The sequence below is a fragment of the Psammomys obesus genome, unplaced genomic scaffold (assembly GCF_907164565.1).
Source record: "Psammomys obesus unplaced genomic scaffold, mPsaObe1.curated_primary_1811, whole genome shotgun sequence".
Classification (NCBI taxonomy): domain Eukaryota; kingdom Metazoa; phylum Chordata; class Mammalia; order Rodentia; family Muridae; genus Psammomys; species Psammomys obesus.
The window spans coordinates 6,237,216-6,258,244 of record NW_026592548.1 but is presented as its reverse complement, the minus strand read 5'-3'; the positions used below and the strand labels follow the sequence as shown (position 1 = coordinate 6,258,244).

The following is a 21,029-nucleotide window of genomic DNA, read 5'->3' as shown; positions in this document are numbered from 1 at the left end:
CTAAGCTAGAGTACAGTCCGGGGGCTAGAATTGACAACCAAGAGGCTTTTTAGGGAAAAAGCAGTCACTTGGAAAACAAAACAAAACAAACCCAGAGCCTTTGTTCTAAAAAAATCTACTCAAACTCAAATATTTCTAGTTTCTTTAAAACTCTGAAGAAAAATATGATATGGCTGCATTTCATGTCTAGAGTGGGATACCCCAACAGTCAGTCTGAAAGCCCTCTGTCCTAAGTTCACCTTAAGTTGACTAGCAGTTTAGAAGTGATTAAGGGCCAAATGAGATGTCTTCATGTGGGTTTGTTTCTGTTGTTGTTGTTGCTAAGACTAGTCATCTGCAAATAGGTTTCCCAATGAAACAAACTCATGACCCAACTCAAAACAAAATGGCTTAAAAAAATTAAGAGCAATTTACTGGTGACAACACACACAGAAGACGGGCCGGCTGCAACTTTCACAAGGATGCAAAGTGTTTAATGAACTTACAGCGGTAGGCTTCGTAAACGAGGTGTTATTTACAGCTAGCAAGCGCAGACACTGCTAGGGTGTGCGCGGCATGCTACAGCGGACGCGCTTTCAGCTCATCCAGAAACACTGGCAAAATAAACTTCAGTTGCAAATTCACAGATACAAGCCTCAAGGTATAAAGTTGTATATAACAAAAAATACAGATAATATTTATAACAATAACTTACAGGTACAAACTAATGATAAACTACAGTTTCACAAAGGATTGTAAACATTTTGCACATTATCAGTCCAGTCTTTTAGGCAAAGTGCTCTTTTGATGACAAATAAATTAACAGATAGACACTAGAGCCAACTATTTCCAGACAATAAAAAAAAATGTTTTGACTTGTTTTCTTCTTGTAAACATAAGTTTTACAAAATAAACACAATGAAGAATCAATAAAAGTGTCTTGCAGGCCAACTATAGATACATACCTGGGCAGCGAAAGGATGTTCAAAATGCTTTGAGTGTTAAATAAAAAATTAACATTAATATCTTTCAATGGTACTTTATACATAATAAATGACAAGTTTATATCCTCAATCATTTCTATCCCTGAAGAAGGAATTAGGTGTGACTTATTGGCAGCTGGGTCATTGTATAGGGTAACAAGGGCTGGAGTCCAGGAGTTGTTGGTGAGCTACAAAACAGAAAGAGATGTGGGCATCAGTTCCTTAGGGTAACAGAGAGTGGCTTGTACAAACAAGGGTCATCTCAAGTCAAGGTGCCTCTATCACTGTCTCAGGTGTGGGCATCAGTTTTACCTGAACTGACTGTACCTAGGTGTCAGCAGAAGAACAATCCCTGTCACTCAGCAGGACCACTGCCTCATTCACACAGGCAGTGTATTAAGTATCTGGGGGTTCAAGCACCCCATCTTTAGCATAGTGGTGAACTCCATCTCTGTCTCATTTGCTGCCCCTTGCCCTGCAGTGAGAAAGGCCCTGTATGCAGATGCTATCTGTCTTTATGTGGGTGTGGGTGGGCCGCACCCTGGCTTCCCTTAGGAGTGTGTGAGTGTGTTCTCCATGAATTACAACTCATGGTTCTCCTTAGCCTCAGTCTCCAGGGTCCTGGGGAAACAGGTGAGAAAGCCTGTGCTCTGCTGGCATCTAAACTTGATTGTCTTAAGTAGCACTGTGGTCCCTCAAAGGACACAGGCAGTTCCAACAGCAGCGTGACCGCATGGCACAATCGAATCATAAGCTGTTTGTTTGAACAAAAACTTAAAATGAAATTCTGCTTTAGGGTAAGGCTGTGGTGCTTCAAACCAAATCTCCCTCTTGAGAGCAGTAGAGAGCTGGACAGTGCCCTTATGGTGAGCTCGGAGGATATCTGAGGAGTGGAAAGTCCCAGAGAGGAGAGAAAGAAAATGAGACTTCTTCCCAACAGAGATACTAAAAGATTTAACACGTGAAAAATGTCTGACAGGCTGGGATGTTTACAGCTCAGTTAGAGCTTTGTCAGGGTGGTGGAATAAAAAAAAACACAAAATAAAATAAAACAAAAATAAATAAACACACACAGGCGGTGGTATAGGATCCAGAGCGGAAGAGCAGTGAGACTGAGTTAGACTAGCTTCAGGATGACTAAGGTGTTTAAGGTGATTTCCTGTGGCCCAAGTTTGTACTGCAGGAAACTGTGTCTCTGATAAAAGACGATCCAGGGCCTCAGGTTACTCCTTTCTCTTACCCAGTATCTGAAATGTAGTGCTTGTTTGTTTGTTTCTTGGCAGGTAATAAGATCTGGCCTGCCTTAAAACAGAGGGGAGAATCAGAGAAGATGTTACACCTTGGCTGGCCCAGAAGTTTGAGACCAGGCTAGTCTCAAACTCAGAGATCTACCTGCTTATGCCTCCTCCTGAGTGGTGGTGGTGATTAAGACCTAGGCCACCACAGCCAGATAAATAATCGTTAAAAGAAAAAAACAGAGTGGTCCTCTTATTGCAAGACATCAAACAACTTAGAAGCCTCAAGCAGAAGATACTTTCAACACATGTTATTATCCAAAGGCTTGATATGTAGGTTACAATCAATAAATAAAGTCGTTTTTAAAAAAAGAGAAACCATCAGTTGAGAAGCCAAATATATATACAGGATCTTCACAAGATATAAACAGATGTCCAAGGGACTGGGGAGGGGTGCCATCGTGTTTGTCTCAAGAAAAGGCTGTTAAACATACTAAGATGGCCAAGATGAAGAAGGGGTAGTGTGTGCGGTGCTGGCAGGAACAGGAGCACTTTCAGCGCTCACACGCAGCGCAAGCTGGTCCACCAGTGTGAAGCTTGTGGCAGAACAGCATGAAGCAGCGTGCCTGCTCTGACCTGCCCTCCCAGACATATGCCATAGAGTAGCTGAATCACAGGTACCAAAAGATGTTTCTAAGAGAGCCCACAGCCACCATGTTCCTAAAATACCCAAAGGGAACACAGCAGGCTATCCACCCCCAAACAGAGGTGAAACGACTCCTGGAGTAGAGTTCTGTGGAGAGTTAGCATGAGTGATCCTTATACTCCACAGAAGAGGAGGAGAGGCACAAGGTCACAGTGCGAGTTTACAGGAAGCCACAGGATAAGAGCTCAGCGGGTAATAGCACTTGCTGCCAAGCCTGAGAACCAGGGTTCATGCCCCAGCATCCCCTGGGGTGAAGGGAGGTGACTGACTCCTCCGGTGTCCCCTGACCTCTACAGTGTGCCGCCACACATGTGCACCCCACACCCCACACAAATAAATAAGTAAAATGTAAAAAAAGGTTTAAAAGGAAAGTAAGGACAATGCTTTTGAAGTCGAGATCAACTTTGGCTGAAGAGAATAAAACCTAGAGGGGATGCTGGGCTTCTGGAGGCTGCTGCTGCTCACCTTTGTCTGGCACCATTTACAGAGGACGCTCGCTGGAGCAAGCCACCAAGCCCAGCACTGGTGTGTGCCTTCTATATGTTTGACTTACTTCAATTAAAAAAAAAGGTGGAAAAAAACAACAAAAACCCTCCAGTCCAGACAGATGACAACACCTTCTCTGACCATAGAAAAATAAATTATTTAAATATTTATCCAATTGAAAACAAAACAAAAAGGGGCTGGAGAGATGGCTCAGCCATTATGAGGCTGCTCTTCCAGGGGACTCAGGTTCAATTCCCAGAACCCACAGGGCTGTTCAAAACTATCTATCTGTTAACTTCTGTTCTAGGAGATCTGATGCCCTCTTCTGTCCTCCAAGGTTACCTCATGCACAGACATACATGCAGGCAACACCCTTGCATATAACATAAAAAGAAAGGGACTTTTTTTAATTAAAAGGAGGAAGAGAAACAAAAAATGTTTCCAGTAAATGCCAAGTGGCGATTTACCACTGAGGTTTGCAGCTCAGCTGTAAAGCAAAGCGCTGAACAGTCGGCTAAGATCGCTGTCTTCTGTACCCTATAATGTTTTTCAGCCATTACTGAGGTCTTCTGTCAGAACGTGAGGTCAATAAGCACATGTTAGAGGTTACCAGCTGGACTACCTACCATCCATGTAAGAATGCAGTGCGGTCAGCATTGTCCCATCCTGGGGCACGTAGGCAGAGTAAGCCATTTCTTCCAGCATGGGTGGAGACAGCCTGGATGGGGGGACGGCTGTGACTGGAGCAGAGGAGGAGTGATTTGGACTGACGTGTTTCTTGTGGCGGGCTCGGCAGTTCTGAAACCATACCTGACGAGAGGAAAGAGATGGTGAGGTCACACAGCAGCTTCTGACCAACAGCCCTAGTCACTTATCCTACTGGCCATCCACTGAAGAAATTCTTCGTACAGAGATGCACACCTGTAATCCCAGCACTTGGGAGGAAGACGCAGGTAGATCATAAGTTCACGGTCATTTTTGGTTTCATGGCAAGCTAGAGGCCAGTCTGGGATATACACAATCCATCCACAAAATAATTCTAAAAGTCCACTGAATGGATAAACATTTTAGCTCAAGTATTAGAACATACATTTTTTTCTCAGCTATTAGTATTTGGTGATTTACTTAAAGGTCTACTCTAAGCTAAAGAAGTATCTTTTAAAAATGGTAAATTCTTGAGAATTCTGGAAATGTGCCTCTAGTTTTACTATTGGCATTTGGAGAAAGCAGAAAACAGGAAAGGTCTTTTAATCAGAACTTAAAAAGGAAAGTACTGTTGTATTCATAAGACACCTGCTGCATGCCTTCCAAATCCTTGTTCCCATTATTAAAACCCCCACTGGAAACTCACAACTTTCTACAAGATTCTTGATTGAGCCATCCCCATCACATTTAACCTGCTGAGTTCAATCTCTCAGTGAATACATAGACTGTTCCCTTAGAAGCATGCTAAGGTCAACTCTATGATAAGAACAATCTAGTTGTGTTTAAGTAGAATGAACTGCAAACACACCCAACTGTTAAGACCTCATAAAAAGCAAAGTACCAACCATGCTGTTATCCACTCTACCACAGAAATGATGTAGTTACAACTGGTGAGGCCAGATCTGGGTACGTGAGGCCTGACACTAGAGGCCAGTCTGCATGAGTGGACTCTGAGCCGCAAAAACCAACTTCAACACACAGTACAAGGCCCCGGGCACAATCCCTCTCTCTCTCTCTCACACACTCACTCACACACTCACACACACACACTCACACTCACACACTCATTCACACACACACACACACACACACTCACTCACACACACACTCACACACACTGATCACCCTCATTCCAAACAAACTGTGTCACAGCAGGAATGATAAAGTGAGCTAATATCTTAAAGAAATTAGAATAAGCATTTGGCCTCTGGGTGTAGTAAGCCAGGGAAAGGCCAGGGGTGTCACATGTGTCCAGGGATTCATGGCACAAGAAAAGCCGCAAAGAATTTATAAGGGAAAAAAGGTTGGCCTGATTTCAAAGACATACCCTGTTCCTTGGGACTAAAAGGCCGAGGGCTGGCCAGCCATGAATTCAAACCAAGGGAGCCAAATTTACCAGTGTCCTAGGGTGTGCAGCCCAGAGCAGGTGACTAGAGAAAGCGCAGGGTATGTTTCTAGGTGGAGGCTTAGGCATGAGCAAAAGCAGGACGAGGCCATAGAGTCCTCACTCATTCTCTGGAGATCACACCCAAAGTCTCCACCCCACGACCAACCACAGGTCTGTAACACTGGTGCCACCCATCACACAGAGTAGAAGACCCAACACTGCCCACTGCTGAGCGGGTCTCCTGCCATCTTACCAAAAACATCAAACTTTCAATGTACACAGTAAAAGTTTCAAACCAAAACTGAAATCTTTAAAAGCTAATGCTGGAGCTCAACCTGACTTGCATATCGTGGCCAAGATAAATGCCCAGAAACAGCCTGGCAGATGTCTCTCTTGGGTCCTTACTCCTGTAGTAATAGGACCCACTGTGGGAAGGCCATTCCGTCTTCTTTGCCAGATTCCCAACAGTCATGAACCTGACCTTCTTGCCTCCATTCCACCAGGAATGTACAAAGTCTGGAGTTAGAAGGAACCCTCCAGGCTGTAGAGTCTGAAATACCGATGAGGAAACCTCAGAGCCAGCAGCAGCATCAACACCACAGACACAGCTTGCCGTGAAGAAAGTGAACCAGTCCTTTCCATCTGCTCCTTCACAGACACTTGAAGACACCACCCTGCAGAGACTCTCCCTCCTGTTTTGCCCTCCTCGAGTTCATACTGCATTTAATACCACACCACTTCTATGTCTTTTAAGCACTCCCTTTGGTTTGACCCCTCTTCTGTAAAAATAAACTTGGCAATCTGTGGACAGCGTGAGCAGCGCCGAGGCTGTGGGGACTGCCCCCTAGAGGAGACTAAACACTCTGCAGTCATCCAGATATGCTGGAAGTCCTGTCTTCAGGAAAGGGGCTCCCACTGCGGGGAGGAGGGATGGGGTTCTGAGGAGGAAGTGGAGGCTGGGGATGATCCCCAAGTGCAGGTTACTTGTTTACCCAAATCAATTCCTGCTCTGTCAAGAATAAGCGCCTCAATGCCAACTAGAGAACCTCAGAAACAACATACTTGTACCAAAAAGAAATTCATAATCCACCAGCCCCAGACAAATTCCTTTCTTGCTGGTTATAATTAGTGCTTTTGGTTTCTTTTTAAAAACAAACAAAACCCTCAACAATTCCTTTAAATTATGTTCCCTGTCCCTGGCCTCTCTACGCCATCTTGGCTCCCTGTGGCACCTCTCTGACTCCATCCTTCTCTAAGCCCTGTGCTGCTTTGCCAGTGCGGTCTTTCTCATTAGGCTCTGCTCTACACCTTTCAGTCGATACCTGTGACCCTGTCTGTGCTCTCAGGCCCCTCATCCACTCACATGGAGCTTTTAAAAGATCAGCCCAAGTCCAAGGTGTGAGACTGGCTGGACCCTGCTCATCCCTTCTGATGCTGTTTTCACAGCCAGTCACCCCACTAGCATGGCTAGCACAGGTAAAGGTGACTGTGGGCAGCTCCCAGTGGACAACTGAGCTTTCTCTGACTTCTGATTTAGCAACGATCTTTCCTCTGCTTCTCCCTTGCTGTGTCCAGGCTGTGTCCTCATCCTGCTGGCAGCCAGTATCTGCTATTACTCGCAGCTAGTAAGAAACTCTCTGGAATGTAGCTATGGACCCACACTGCAGTCAGATCTCTTAAAAGCAAGAACACATACACATACACATACACACACACACATAAACACACATCGCAATAGTTTCCTAGTCACCACAACCAAAAGTCCTGGGTCCACTTCTTCCCGTGTTTTGTCACCTTGTCCTTTCTTTCCCACATCATGTTATAGCTTCCCTCTGCAAAGGGGGCTCAACATGCACAGGCTTTTGCAATTCCAAATCCAGATTTTTCTTATGTGAACTCTACAGTATAGTAGTTTGGCTACATCTCATTCTTTCCTAGCTTTGGTCATATCACCTCTTTTCCCTAATCTTTAGTAAAGGCAGTTGACACCCTATACAAGGAGGGGTCGGGCAGAAACGGGGACGAAAGCGGAAAACAGCAGGGAAGAGGAGAGGAGAGCTGAGCTCAGAACAAGATTTGGCTTGGAACTTCTAGCCCAAGGCTTAGAGCTTCTCTGAACGGAATAAAAATGAATAAGGAGTTATCTGACAAATGTGGCCTACTCCTGGAAAGCCCATTTCAGGCTGTTTAACAGTTTCCTCTAAGATCGAAACATTCTATCCTTCAGGAAGGTCCTTAAGCAAGAGGGTAAGCTACTCAGACTAGCTTCAGGAAGTCCCTGAAACCGACCAGATTCACTAGGCACCTTCCCTGACAGAGTAAATGATAAAAGCTAAGACGGACTCTCACAAAAGCAAAGCTGTTAAGAAAATTCTGAGGCTAGACCAGCAGAAGCAGCAAATGCCTGAAAATGGAAACCAGCTAGCCAAGCTACCCAGAAGAGGTTTATATCAATGGAGGCACCCGAACAGGAGACTCTCCAACCTGTTGAGCTGCCTGCAGGCTGTGCAGTGGGCTCCAGGCACCCAGATTTGTGAGCTGTTGCTCAGACTGGAGCAGGCTTTGGTGATGCAGCTATCTCTGAGTTATTTTTGCTCCTGTAAGCAACCCCTCACCCACACACCTGTAACAACAATAAAACTCATTGGTTCACCAGGTTGTACTTTGGTGGTGTCTATACTTTGGTCTGTCGTTGGCGTCCTGTCTGGAGTGAGTGAGGACACATGTATGCTGCATCTCCCCAGGAAAGGTCACATACTCTTTTTAAAATATGGCTCAGAGTGAAAGTAGGAGGAGCATTCTGAGGTTTTGTCACAGAGGAACAGCAGACACACCCACAACATCAGATGCAGAATTCCTTGCATCCTTGCTTTACCTGTATGACACGTCTGCTTAAGCCTGTCCTTTCTGCCAGCTTCTGGAGGGTCTGTGCATCTGGGTTGTTGTCCTGAGCGAACTGTGCTTGCATAACCTGTAGTTTTTAAAGATAAAACGTTGGGAGCAAACAGTTAAAAGCTTTATTTTTTGCATCTTGCTGGTAAGACAAAGAAGACAAAGAAAATGAGATTTGTGCTTTGGTACTTGAAAATTAATGCAGCCAAGCGCAGGTGAAAGCGAGGCATACTATGTAAATTCACACAAACTCTTATTCTGAGATCTTTAAAGATCACCCAGCTGCAGCATCAACTTGGCCTCTCAGCCGTGCCATTAGAGGTGTTTCCCTTCTCCATGCGTCTCAGAACACACAAGTCACACCACAGTTGCCTCTGGCCTCCAAGGGTCTGAACGGCCTCAACACCTCTCACATGGTTTTCACTGATTTTCAAATAGATTGTGCTGCAGCAGTAGAGTCCGCTGCTGCGTGTGAAAGGCATTTGCTCCACGCGAAGCAACCTCTGAGATTTAACAAAGTGAAACATCCTTTAGGCGGTGCACAAGAGCTGGACAAAGTCTGGCAGTTCAGCCGTGAGGACCTGGACTGATCCCACCATGCCAAGTACTAGGGGAGGTATGTGGTCATAGATGGCAGGGTAGAAACTTGAGAACTTTAAGTTCCTACAAGAAAAATACAGAAATGCCAACCATCATCTCTAATCAAAGGTAACGAGAAGAGGAAAATGAAAACCACAGTCAAGGCCTCTGGGAGCAAACAGAGGGAACCATGAGAGTCCAGTAATCTTGAATTTTAGTACACAGAGTCAAACAGCTGAGGGGAGTATGAAAAAGAGAACTAATAAAGAAGAAGGGGATTCGGTAGGCCTTGCTTGCCTGGGGCCTGTGAAGTGAGCACCTGTCCTCACCTTGCTGTCCCCCCACCCCACCCCAGGCAGTGTGAACTGTAGTCTTGGCCTGTTCCCACCAGTGCTGTGCCTGCCTCTCCACTTGCCATAAGTAGCCCAACAGATCACTTCCCAAAACCCATCTCTCGGGAGAGGTAATAGCTCCCAGGGCACTAGGGGAAAAGCACCCTCCACACTGCCCCCACCCCCGTGGTGGGCACTATACTCTCTGCAGGGGCTGCAGTGCAATGTACACTTCAGGGCTGGTGACAGAGGAACCTTGACAATATGAGAACAGTCTCAAGAGCGTGGGAAAAAAGTCCAGTGTGAGCCCAGAAACATGTGTGGCTGCAAATGGCCCTTTCAGTAAGGTGCCCTGGTTAGTGGCTCCCCTAGAATCAAGTGCTCCTGGCTCCTCACTCAATGTTGTATCAGTATCTTCACTGTAAAAGGGACATAGACTTGTTCTTATTTTAACAAATGGCAAAATGGACTCTGTCTCTTCATTCTTCCCTCCCTTATCCAAGGAACTGCTTTCCTGTGGTGTTGCTTGTGTGAGGGCGACTTGAGTGTAACATCCTAAAGACAAAACGACGAGTAACTTGATTGTGCCTTTGATTTTTCACAAAGATAAAGCAGAGCTGATGTTTGGGGGTTTGCTTCTAAAGTCATTACTGATTCTCTGATTGAAAAAGAAATAAAAGACCCTTGGAAGTAAAAATTTAATAATAAAACCAACATACATTTAGCAAGAGAATTCATCAAGGAATGAAATTGAGTGTAAGTACAGTCTGACCATTTAGAAATACTCTAAAGAAAATAGTACACTCATTGTCTTTCCTTTCCAGGCCTCCCTAGTGCCAGTATTTGGTCTCACAAAAAAAAAAAAAAAAAAAAAAAGACAAACCTTTGAATTCCTAGTTTCTCTACTCTGCAGATATTATAGCTACTGCAAACTACTTCCAGTCCTTCTGGGAACTCTTGGGGGGAGGAGTATGGCAAAGCCCTGTAGTGTTATCAATTTAACACCAAGAGGTCTACCAGAAAAGCCAGGTGCCAACCTTGGTGCATGTGATGCGGAACCATGGCACCAGCAGGGATTTAAGTATCCTTCTCATCAGTGGGCCATGTTTCAGACACATCTGTAGAGACACACCCTCTGATTTGGAACCTTCTTCCTGTAAGACTTGAAATGGAATTTTAGGAATTTCCTTAGCTATCCTATGTTAACACTCCTCTGTCCAAAGCAAGGACAGACTCACGGGCAGTCTCAACTCAGTTTTCAGGGGCAATTTTAAATTATTTTGTTGAAGTCGATATCTGAATATATTCAGTTTTCTCAAAATTGAGACAATTTGACAAGGTGATTATAATGCTTGATTTATCAGATAATCTGTTGAAAGTAAATGATTCAGCTCTTTTTCTTTCCTCTCTTTTAAATCTATGGCTATACCAGCTTTCCTGTTCTTTGGAACAACTGAGGATTGTACCTTATTTGTTTTGACAGTCTTGGGTATAAGCATCAGTGCTACTGAACGCAGAATAAGTGAGACCATACTTTCACTTTTTAGAACCTGCTCTGATCATTTTAAAGCTTATGATTCAGGTCATGGTCTCACACAGCAACACATGGTTTAAGTATTTTGTGAACGTGGCACATTGTAATTATAAGGTTGTCTGCAAGCCTCAGAATTTCTCTTCTCTGAACTGCTGGGTTCTGGTCAAGCACATGGTCTCACAGAGGTGGGGCACATCTGTGTGAGCCTCCTCTGTGCTAGTCCCTTGAGTGGCTGGTTACTTTGTGGGTCACTCCTGTGCCCCATGGAGAGGCAGACTACTCTGAGGACTTGCTGGAACGGGTGAGGAGTTAAAGACATGGACAGGATTGGGCTGAAAAAAACTCCACAAATATTCCATCTTATTTTTTTTCTGTAATTATCTCTTCCCACAGGAGGTTGTATAGTTACCCGCCAGTTTTAACTGTAATAAGAAATTTTCATATCCAAGTTATGAAGCCTGTAATTGTCAAAGTCACAGTCAGCTCCAAATCTGGCCATTTCCAAATCTGATACTTGTCTGTTAGGGAATCTGTCTAACCCAGCCTACTTGCTATGACTGGGTGTTTCTGCAAAGCTTGGATAAAAATTCACTCCAACCTCAGGATGTATGTGACTGTCTCCAACACTCCAGGAAGCATCAGAGCAACAAGGCTCAAATGACGTCTTATTCTTCATGAATTAGTCTTGGTAAAAGACTTCATGTCTAATGAACACACCAAGCAACTGTGTACTTGGCGGGCTTTTTCTTAATGGATCTCAATTTTAATACTCAGCATCTGGTCTATTGCCAAGTTCCCTCAGAACACTGGTCACGTCCAGGGTACCCCTCTAATCATTCCTTAAAATACCACTCTTGAGTCTGAAATTCTCTGACTACTAGGAGTGGTTTTTCCTTCATCTGTTAACAAGACGGCCTTGTCTTCAGTCCTGAGCTGAATGTGCAACATGCCCAGCAGCCCCTGGGAAAGACGTGCAGTAAACCATTTATCTTAACACAAAACAAAACACTTCAGCCACACCGATCTTTTAGGAAATATGACAGAAAGAATCTCCACATGTAGACTTAAATACACAGCAAGGAGTATTGTCTTGACAGTTTGCACAAATGAGATGTGGTCACACCCAGGACAACCGTGATGAGGACTTTCCTTTATTTCCAAGGGCAGGGTCAGCCTTAGCAGGACAGTGGAATCTCTGTCTTAACCCTTTATGACTGGCGTCAACCAGTAGGTTCCTATCTGTCCTGGGCAGTTTCTGTTCTTCCCTAGACCAAATTCGTGCAATTTTCAACATTCAATAACACACGATTTACTCAAACAACGTCACATCAGAGCCCCACAGCCCTGGGTGCTGCCTCCTTCAGCTGAGTTTCCACAGTCATCCTCTCTGTTCTCTTACATGTAACAAAACATCTGCCTTAGACTGATACTCCTGGAAGCCACGACAGACCAATATTGTGTCCCAGTTTGATCTTGATACCAAAAGATAGAAAGCTACTATGACTAGACTTGGCAGACCATGACTTTTTAGGGCAGTAAGTACACATTTATACTCTTCATTGAGTTAGATCTTTAAAAGAAATTTTAGGACAACCTTTTAGAAAACAATATTCTCAGGCAGCATGGAGAGCCAGTTTTTATTTTGCTTTAGGTCTGTTTTTTTTGTTTTGTTTTGTTTTGTTTTGTTTGTTTGTTTGTTTGTGGGGAGGAAGGGGCTTCAAAGATCACAAACGTCTTGCCACGTCTACCTGCAGCTGATCGGCTGTAAAGCTGGTCCGGGCTCTTTTGGCTGGCTTTGGGTGACTGACATCCTGTTCTGTGAGGAGGGCTCCTTCCACCGTAATCCCGTTACCTGCGGTTTAAAAACATACCACCCAGCTGGTAACACGGATGGGGCTGTACTTCGGCACACTTTCCTCACACCCACACCTAAAGTGTTAAAACATGTTGCGAATGTACTCTAGAAGTCAATGTTTTATAGCCTTGTGTGCTCTGCCTGAAATGCAGTCAGTTAAAAGCATACGTCTAAGGCCCACCCTAGGAAGGCAAATAAAGAGAAAACAAAGGCTGACCCCAGACTCCAAGCTGCTGTCTCAGACTCTAGTATGGAACTAACATAGAGGCTGCCGCTTGGCTGCAAGTCAGTGCATGGAGCCCTTTACTGGTGGCAGTGCTTGCTCTACCCCTCTAATGACCTTGGGGCATCATCAGTTTCTCTCTTCATTCACCAACCTGAAAGACTCTGGCTGATACTTTGCGCCGACTCACCATTCTCCACTTCTCTCTTTAGATTATCCAGCATGCAGTCGAAATGTACTCTGCACAGGACTTTCTCCTCCACCAAGGCGAACTCCTCTCCAGTTGACAACTGCCTCTTGCAAGAGAAGCAGGCAAAGCAGGCCAAGTGATACACATTGCCCTTGGCCCTGCGGACCCAGTCAGTGGAGTGGATGTGCCTGCCACAGCGGGAGCAGCGCGTGCCGTACCGCCTGCACAACAGGGAGGAGGCACAGGGAGGTATTTGTCAGGGAACCTTTACCACACCACCATCTATCGCAATTATGTGAGCTGTTAAGTGCTTTGAAACAGGAATTAATTCTTCTTCTTAATGTCAATATGGGAAGCACTGAGACAGGGTCCCTGTTCAAATCTGTTTAAAAAAAAAATGTCCCTCAGAAGTTTTCTTTTCAGTTTTTCTTTTAAAATAAATGAAACAGGAGTTTCAAACAGCCCTTTTATTGGGTCAAATATGGAGGCCTGTGTAGGTTGCCTAGAGATCCCAGATACACACGTATACTCACACAGGCACACTCCAAGCTGAAAACTTCAAAGGGCAAAAACTATGCCAAGTCAACACAGAAACACAGACCGACAAGAAACCTAGTTGAGGGCATGGGATAGCCCATGGGGGTAACTAACACACTGGGTTAGTCCCCAGCTCCAGAAACAAACAAAAGACCCACTAAAACCAAGGGGAGGGCAGTGGGGGGACAGGCAGTGTTAGCATATCTGTATTAGAAATTATCAGAGAATGTACAGGATCTACACGAGGAGGAAAAATCCAGAAGTGCTGCAGCCATGACAACAGCCACACTGCCAGCCACAGGACGCTGCAGAGAGTGTCTAAATCCTACGGCTACATCTATCGGCGTTCACAAGATCCGGGGCCACGGCAACTGCTCTCCTCCCAGTCTTAGTGCCCTGGTGTGTCTCCACCAAAGTCACTGGTGGACCAGGTTAGTTCACCTATCTGCCTGTGTCCACCCAGGGACCATCTCTAATTGCCAGTTATTTAATAAGAGTACTGAATCCTAAAGATTAGTTTCAGAACATATAAAAAAAAAATCCTAAAGAAATAGATCTTTTTAATGAATTTTTTTTTAAAAAACAAAATTTTTATAAGGTGTTAATTTACCATAAAAGAGTAAACATACTGTAAGTTGAAGAGTAATTGTTACTAATGTAAGATAAATCTTTTAAAAAAGGAGAATAACACTGGTGAGAAGTGCACATTTTTGATAATTGTAAAGATCACTTGTTTCATATGGCTGGCTCTGCCTCGCTAAAATGCATGTGAGTTGTATCCAGTGCCAAATGCTGACCTCTCTGAAAGGTTTCCGCATCAACACTGTAATTAGGGTTACTAAGTTTGCTAGACAGAATTCTACAGTGAACGTTTCCTCATTTAGGAATGCAAGTAAAGAAGAGATAGACATGACCCCGTTTAAAGCAATGCCTACAACTTTAGACAACTCTCCCCAAAGAAGTAGGTCCTGGAAGACACCTGACACTTAGCCAGCCATGGGGAACCACAGAAAGAACATGCCACGTTTAATATAGTCTTGCAAACCAAAGTCAAAGGACAGACCACAAATAAAGGCAGGATCTCTGGCAGAACACTTCAGGGATAGTTTGTTCTTCAGATAATAGTGTGGCTGATTACAGTATCCAAGCCCCTGACACCTCAGAGGTTTATCACCAGGGATCACTTCCTGCACAGGGATTTTATTCCAACACTGACTTGAAACGAGGGCGCTGCCGCCATCGTGTGTCTCGTCTGTCCTTTATTTCATATCCCACAAGTCTGTTTTGAATACCTCAAACTTCCATCCTCTAGAGTGGGAATAGAATCCAAAATGAAGTTTTACTTAGACAATTCCTAAAGGGAGCACACTAACACTAATTTAGTTTTAGTACAAATTATAACCACCCTCCCCACACAGAAATTTTAGAAGTTGATCATGGTGCTTGAAAAACCTCTAATCTCAGCAGTTGAGACATACACAGGAGGTTCACTGAATAGCAAGATACAATCTCAAAAAATATGTTCAAATATATCGTAATAATTGGCCTTGAGTAAATAAACTATGTCAAAAATCCCTCTTCTAGAGGTCTTCTTAAATGACTCTGTGGGTGTTTATTAAATGAAAGCTTGGCAGTATACCTGAAGTAATCAAGTTTACAGAAGATGTCTTTATCCTTAATATAACAACTTGTGTGCCTTCCCAGGGACGTTCTGCAGACACTGCAGGACAGACAGCGGACATGCCAGCACAGGTCATTCACCTGCAAGGGGAAAATGAGGGTGAGCAGCCCGTCAGCACACATCCCCTTCAGAGCCCAGCGGACTCTGTGAGAGCGGTCAGCCCTGTGATACCCAGCATAGCTCGGAATGCTTCCACCCAGACAGCACCCTTGAAACAAGAACAGCCATCTGGCTGTGTCCTCTCTACACTCCAGCAAGAAACCAGACTCCCACAGGCTATGTTTCAAGTTTGTTTCCTTATTCTTTTGAAGGTTTCAGGTTTTCTTTCACAGTCATTCTCTCCTCTGTCCCTTTCCCTCTGAGGAGACCTCAAGAGAAAACATTTACTCTAGAGCCATCTATCCAGGTTCTGTTTTTGTCTTTGCTCCAATCCCTTCTACAGTGAAACGTGGCAGCTATGGAAGTCAACACACAAACCTTTCGACCTATATTTTGGCCAAATAGCTATAAACTGTGCTCCTATCAGGAAGAACCACAAAGTCAGAAAACAGCTTTGTAAAATACCCTAATCAAGAAAGCAAGCACTAGGGACACCCCTGAGATTGCTGCGGTAGAGAAGCTGACTCTGCTCTCCCTACCCCCCTAATATGCACAGCTACCGGGAGCAAAGTACCAAGGAGGAGGCTGCTGGGAACCTATCTAACCACCTACCTTCTGGAGAAAGATATATAATCATGGGTAGTTTTAAATGCATCCAGGGAAATACATTTGTTTGCACTTCAGGTAGCGAGACAGGACAGTATTTAATAAGCAGGGTACTCTAGGCTTTGACTTAGGAGCAAGGAATGTCTGGGAACAAATAGCCACTCAGGTCACCTGAAGCTGGGGCTGCCCTCCTTTCAGATCGGAGCTTCAGCCACCAAGCGGAGAGGAGTACTGGGCTGTGCTGGCCTGCAGGCTAGGGCTGACCAGGTTTGTGCCTTTTAACTACCAGTCGGGGTGTTTTACTGATAAGGAGATACAAATGATACTGTAAAGAAAATGATGGTTTTCTAAGGAGTTAGGAGCCTCTTCCCAAAGCAACATTTAATTTCTGATGAAAATTTAAGTTTGAAGTCTGGGTCTTTCTTCAAGAGAACTATATATTCGCTATTTTAAAAAACAGTCAATTGCATTAAAATGGGTTAAAAATAGTAACCGAGAAAAATACTTCCTGGAAGTTGAGATGTTATTTTCCTCATGTTTTTCTGAAAATTGTACCCAATTAATATAGAACGTCCAAGTGTCCTGAGTCTCCACTCTTGGGGCCTTATTTAAATCACACCCAGGCTTTTGTTTTGTTTTCTAAAGTAAGGCTTTAAAACAAAGCTGGGGCCTCTCTCTAACTCTACAAAAGCCAGACCTCAAGCTTGGCCTGACACCTTTCCTCAAAGGTTCTTTTGAAAAACAAAAGAAAGATTCTTAACAGTTCCTGTTCTGCTAAGGACTGAAGGGAGACAATTCTGGAAGGGGTTCTGGACTCCTTCCCATAAAAATATTCAAGGAGTATTCATCCAATATGGCTGCAGACCAGGCTAGGACAGGACAGGGCTATAAAGGGGCAGCAGGTGACAGCCCCTTCTGTCTGACTCTCTGTGGTCTGCCCTCAGCATGGTGTTTCCCTATCGTCTCAAAAGCTTCATCTACACTGGGTGAAAACACTTCTTCCCAGAGAGAAGTTATGATTCAAGCTTAGCGTGAGAAGACAGCACTTTAACTGGAGACAGGGAGGCTTCGAACTTCAAGTTTCTACAGGGTCCCACGGTGTCAACTTTTAAGCAACTTAAAAATCCCAGCACGATATGGTTGTGTGTTGAAAACTTTCCTAGGTAGACTCCTGTCCAATTACAGAAGATAACTTTGCAGAACCACTTAGATATGATTTCTCTGCACTATGAAGACACGCATAAGCAATGCAGAAAATTATACAAGAGGAATGCTAGAATCTGTAGAATTCAGAAGATGACCTTGACCTAACTGTGTAACTATTTTCTATGTCTGAAGTCTGGTTCAGAAACTCTGTTGAAGTTTCTGCCCGTGACCGAGAACCTTGTTCAAAACAAGAAGCTAATTTGACTTGGTGGATGGTTTTGTACCACTGCACTTTCTAAGTAGTAAAACTGGAAATGGGATTTTAAGAATGCAAATTTAAAGAGAAAGCCAGGGTAACTTGCCAGCTTCAGGAATCAACTAACAACACTGAAAATGTTTTTACCCAAGCCGCTTTGGTGCTTTGTCTGGGCCCTCCAGAGCAATATTCTCATCCCGCCCAGCAGGCAGCTCCCGAATGTTGACAAGAGCTTAGAGAAACCCACTAATTCACTTTTTGAACTTTTACTCTCTGTAATTAATCCTTCTGAAACCGAAGCTTGGAAGCTTGGGCAGGGTCAGAAAGTGAACTGGTTTACAACTCATTTGGTATATTAGAAAACATTATTTTACATAGTGGTTTTTAAAAGCTATTGAAATTGGAAATCTAATGTGCTCAGATTAAGACGCATGGGACCCAATATCCTGCTTGCAGTAACTTGGCTTAACTGCAGCCAGCCAGAATCTCAACTCCAAAACCCCCTCCCGCCCCCGCGCACAGTATTTTAAGAGAACAGTTAAAACAAATTAAGGCAGACAGTCAACTCTCAAACCGCCGCGTGAAACACTTCCAGCGAGGCTCTTCCATGGGCGCCTAATTGTACTTCCCTTTTGCCCTGGTCGGACATAACTCCATGGCGCTTAGCAAAATCTGGGAGGTACCGAAAGAGCTTCTAAAGCCTTACATAAACTGTGGCTGTGGCACATTCCAGGGACCTGTCAATAAACCTGTGACCACGACGTCAATAGTTCACAACAAAAGATCTTCTAAGGCGCTTGACTGTGCTTTTCGTCACAGAGGGAGCCGTCCAAAGCGGAATGGCTCACGGACCCGGGACTGCTCAGATGCAGCACGGGTGTGTTGGAGGAGACTAACGGATTTTTAAGATAAATAAGGTCTAGCTTGGAAAACAAAAGGCCAGGCAGCTGGCAGCTGTTTCAGGATGGGCGGGCTTCCCCAAGCCCTTCTTCTGCTGGTGGGGACCGGTCCCCGAACCGGTTCACAGCAAGGGAAACACTACAGTTCCCACCACACTCTCCCGCCGCGGGCCCTAGAGCGGCCCGATTTGCTGCCGCGAGGCGGGGCACTGTCCCGGAGCCTCGCCGACTCCCGTCGGGGCTCCCTCGCTCACCCCGCTTCCTACCTTGAGGAGGTATTTGTCCACGATCTCCAGGCCGCAGCTGCTGCACACACACTTGCCGGGCGGGCACACGGAGCCCGAGGCCATGGACTGGGGCGAGGGCGACGGGGAGAGCGGGGCGGAGGAGGAGCAGGAGTCCTCGTCCCCGGCGCCGTCGGGGTTCACCTGCGGGAACAGCCGGGCTCTGCTGCAGGCCCCCCTCCCCTCCACGGCTCACGCCCGCGGGGGCACCCGGGCTGCGCCCCCTCCCGGCCCTCCGCCCCGCTCGCTCCCGGGGCTCCCAGCCCCGCGGGCCCCGGAGCCGGGCACCCGCGCGGGCCGCCGCCCCACTCACCGCTGCGTCTTCCCCGGCGCCCTTGCGCGTCCTCCCGGCCGCCGGGGCTGCAGGCCGCCCGCACTCCTCCGACATAAGCCCGGGGCGCTGCGCCGCGAGAGCGGGAGGGCGGGAGACGCGGTCAGCGGGCTCCCCGCTCGGCCAGCGCCGCTCCAGGCCGCGCGCGGGCGGCGCGTGCGGCCGCGGGCACCTGAGCCCGGCGCAGCTGCGGGCTCCGGGCCGCCGAGGACTGCCCGCCCGAGCCGCGCTCGCCCGGCTCCCCGCCCCCACGGGGACCCAGCTAATAGCCGGCCTCCGAGCACAAAGCGAGCGCTTTCTAGACGTCAATCACGGGAGCGGGGAACACCCGGCTAAAGGGGACACGGGGCGGGGGGAGGGGGAGAGAAGAAAAGGGACTGAGGAGGGGGTGGGGAGCGCAACTCGATTTCTTTAATAACCGCAATTAAAAGAGCAAGACACACATATATTTTTAAGGGAGGGGGGGCTTTTTGAATAGGATAGCCCGAAAGGTGAAGAGGTTTAATCGGATACTTGAAAGCTAATTACAGTGGGATTTAAGAAGCCTGGTGTTTGTTCCGACAATTTGAATGAAAATGCTTCAGATTAAACGGAGCCAGCAGCTCTTTGGTAAACTTAAAGCAATTAGAACCCTAAGCGACTTACACTGGTTTCTTTCAGGTGTGAATTGCCACTTAGTGCTCAGTAAGTCAACATTTTAGCTACTAAAGGATTATTTTTAACCAGTGCAAAAAGCGGGTTGCATAATGGAAATATCCAGCTGAATTTAATTTGTCCCATTAAAAAAAAAAAAAAAAAAAAAAAAAGCACCCCACCCGACGCGGGGCGGAAGGTTGCCGACCACGCGGGCGGGCGGGCGGCCCAGGTCTGCCGAGCCCCGGCTGCACTTTCAGTTTTGTTCTACAGAACAGAACCTCCCCGAGAGTCCGGTGTCGGGCTAGTGGGTGCGCGGGTTCCCGCCACCCTCGGCGTTCCCAAGCGCTCTCCCCGCCCCGGGAGAGCCCGGAGCCGCTCCGGGGACCGCCAGCGCGGGGCGCGGGGTGCGTCCGCGGAACCCCCGCCGCCCACCGCCCGGCGGGCCCGAGCCAGCCGCGCCCCGCCTGCGTCCCGCCCGGAGCCGCCGGGGACCCCGGGCCGGCTGAGCGCCCCGGCCGTGCGCCCCGGACTGGGCTGAGCGTCCCTGCCGTGCGCCCCGGACTCGGCCGCGCGCCCGGTCTAGCCTCCCGAGCTGGCTGACAGCTAGCCTGCTCTCCCCGTTAGGCTCGCCTGGCGCCGCGGACCTGGCCCCTCTGGCCGACTGTTCTTCTGGTCCTTTCTAAGAGCGGGGGCTCCAGAGGACCCACGTCCTTGGATCTGTCGCCGCGGGTCCTCGGGCCCCTCGCGCACCTGACGGGCGGCCAGAGCGGGGCTCAGCGGGACGCGGCGGCTGGTACCTGGCGCCTGGTAGCCTAGATGCCCCGACCCTGCCCCGGATCCCCGCGACCGGAGCTTCAACTGAGTAAAAGCAGGACTCACACGGCCCGCGAGCGCCCTAGGCTCCAGGCTTCGCCTCCCAACTCGAGTGTCCATGGCCCAGGTTAAGTGCACCCGTGGGGAGGGGACGCTCTGATTACTACCTAACGCTGCTACGTAATAAAAACAAAAAACAAACAAACAAAAACCTGTCAGGCCTGGAGCCCAGGCGGCGACCACTCTCCCGGCGCAAGGACAGAGCCCCCAGCGGCCCGGCCGGCCGGCGTGGCTGCTCACCTTCTCCCGGGGAACCGCCAGCTCCGGCGCGTCCTTCCCCTCCAGCTTGCGCACGAACATCTGCTCGCTCTTCCAGTACATGGCCCCGCGGCGCTGCCCGTCACATAGCAGCCGCGGAGGGTCAGGGGCCCCGGTGTCCGCAGCGCCCCCGCCTCCTCCGCCCCGACGCCAGGGGTGCCGCAAGCGCCCGGCGGCCGCGCCTCTCTCCGACCCGCCGCCCCCGACTGCTCTCAGCCACACTGAGGCCTGTCCCTGCAGGAAAAGAGGGAAAGTTGTGTTTCCAGAGGGTGGGGACGTCGGAGAGGAGGGGGCGCGGGGGAAAGCCTTTTCCTGGAGGGCCAGCCTCACCTCCCCG

General features: G+C 47.3%; 1 protein-coding gene across 3 annotated transcripts; it reads right to left on the bottom strand.

The window, feature by feature from the left end:
* Positions 1-462: 462 nt before the first annotated feature.
* On the bottom strand, positions 463-20,806 carry Lhx8 (LIM homeobox 8). Of its 3 annotated transcripts, none has more exons than XM_055614376.1 (9): positions 20,675-20,806; positions 18,908-18,994; positions 18,577-18,738; positions 15,263-15,384; positions 13,087-13,307; positions 12,567-12,670; positions 8,357-8,452; positions 4,012-4,199; positions 463-1,150 (listed from the first exon to the last, which is right to left on the bottom strand). In XM_055614376.1, exons 1-9 carry the CDS (start codon positions 20,753-20,755, stop codon positions 1,078-1,080), a joined length of 1,134 nt encoding a protein of 377 aa, XP_055470351.1. In that variant the 5' UTR covers positions 20,756-20,806; the 3' UTR covers positions 463-1,077. The 3 variants fall into 3 exon arrangements, with proteins under 3 accessions (XP_055470351.1, XP_055470349.1, XP_055470350.1); XM_055614374.1 differs by having other exon boundaries at positions 4,016-4,199; XM_055614375.1 differs by lacking the exon at positions 18,908-18,994 and having other exon boundaries at positions 4,016-4,199.
* Between the last annotated feature and the right edge of the window lie 223 nt (positions 20,807-21,029).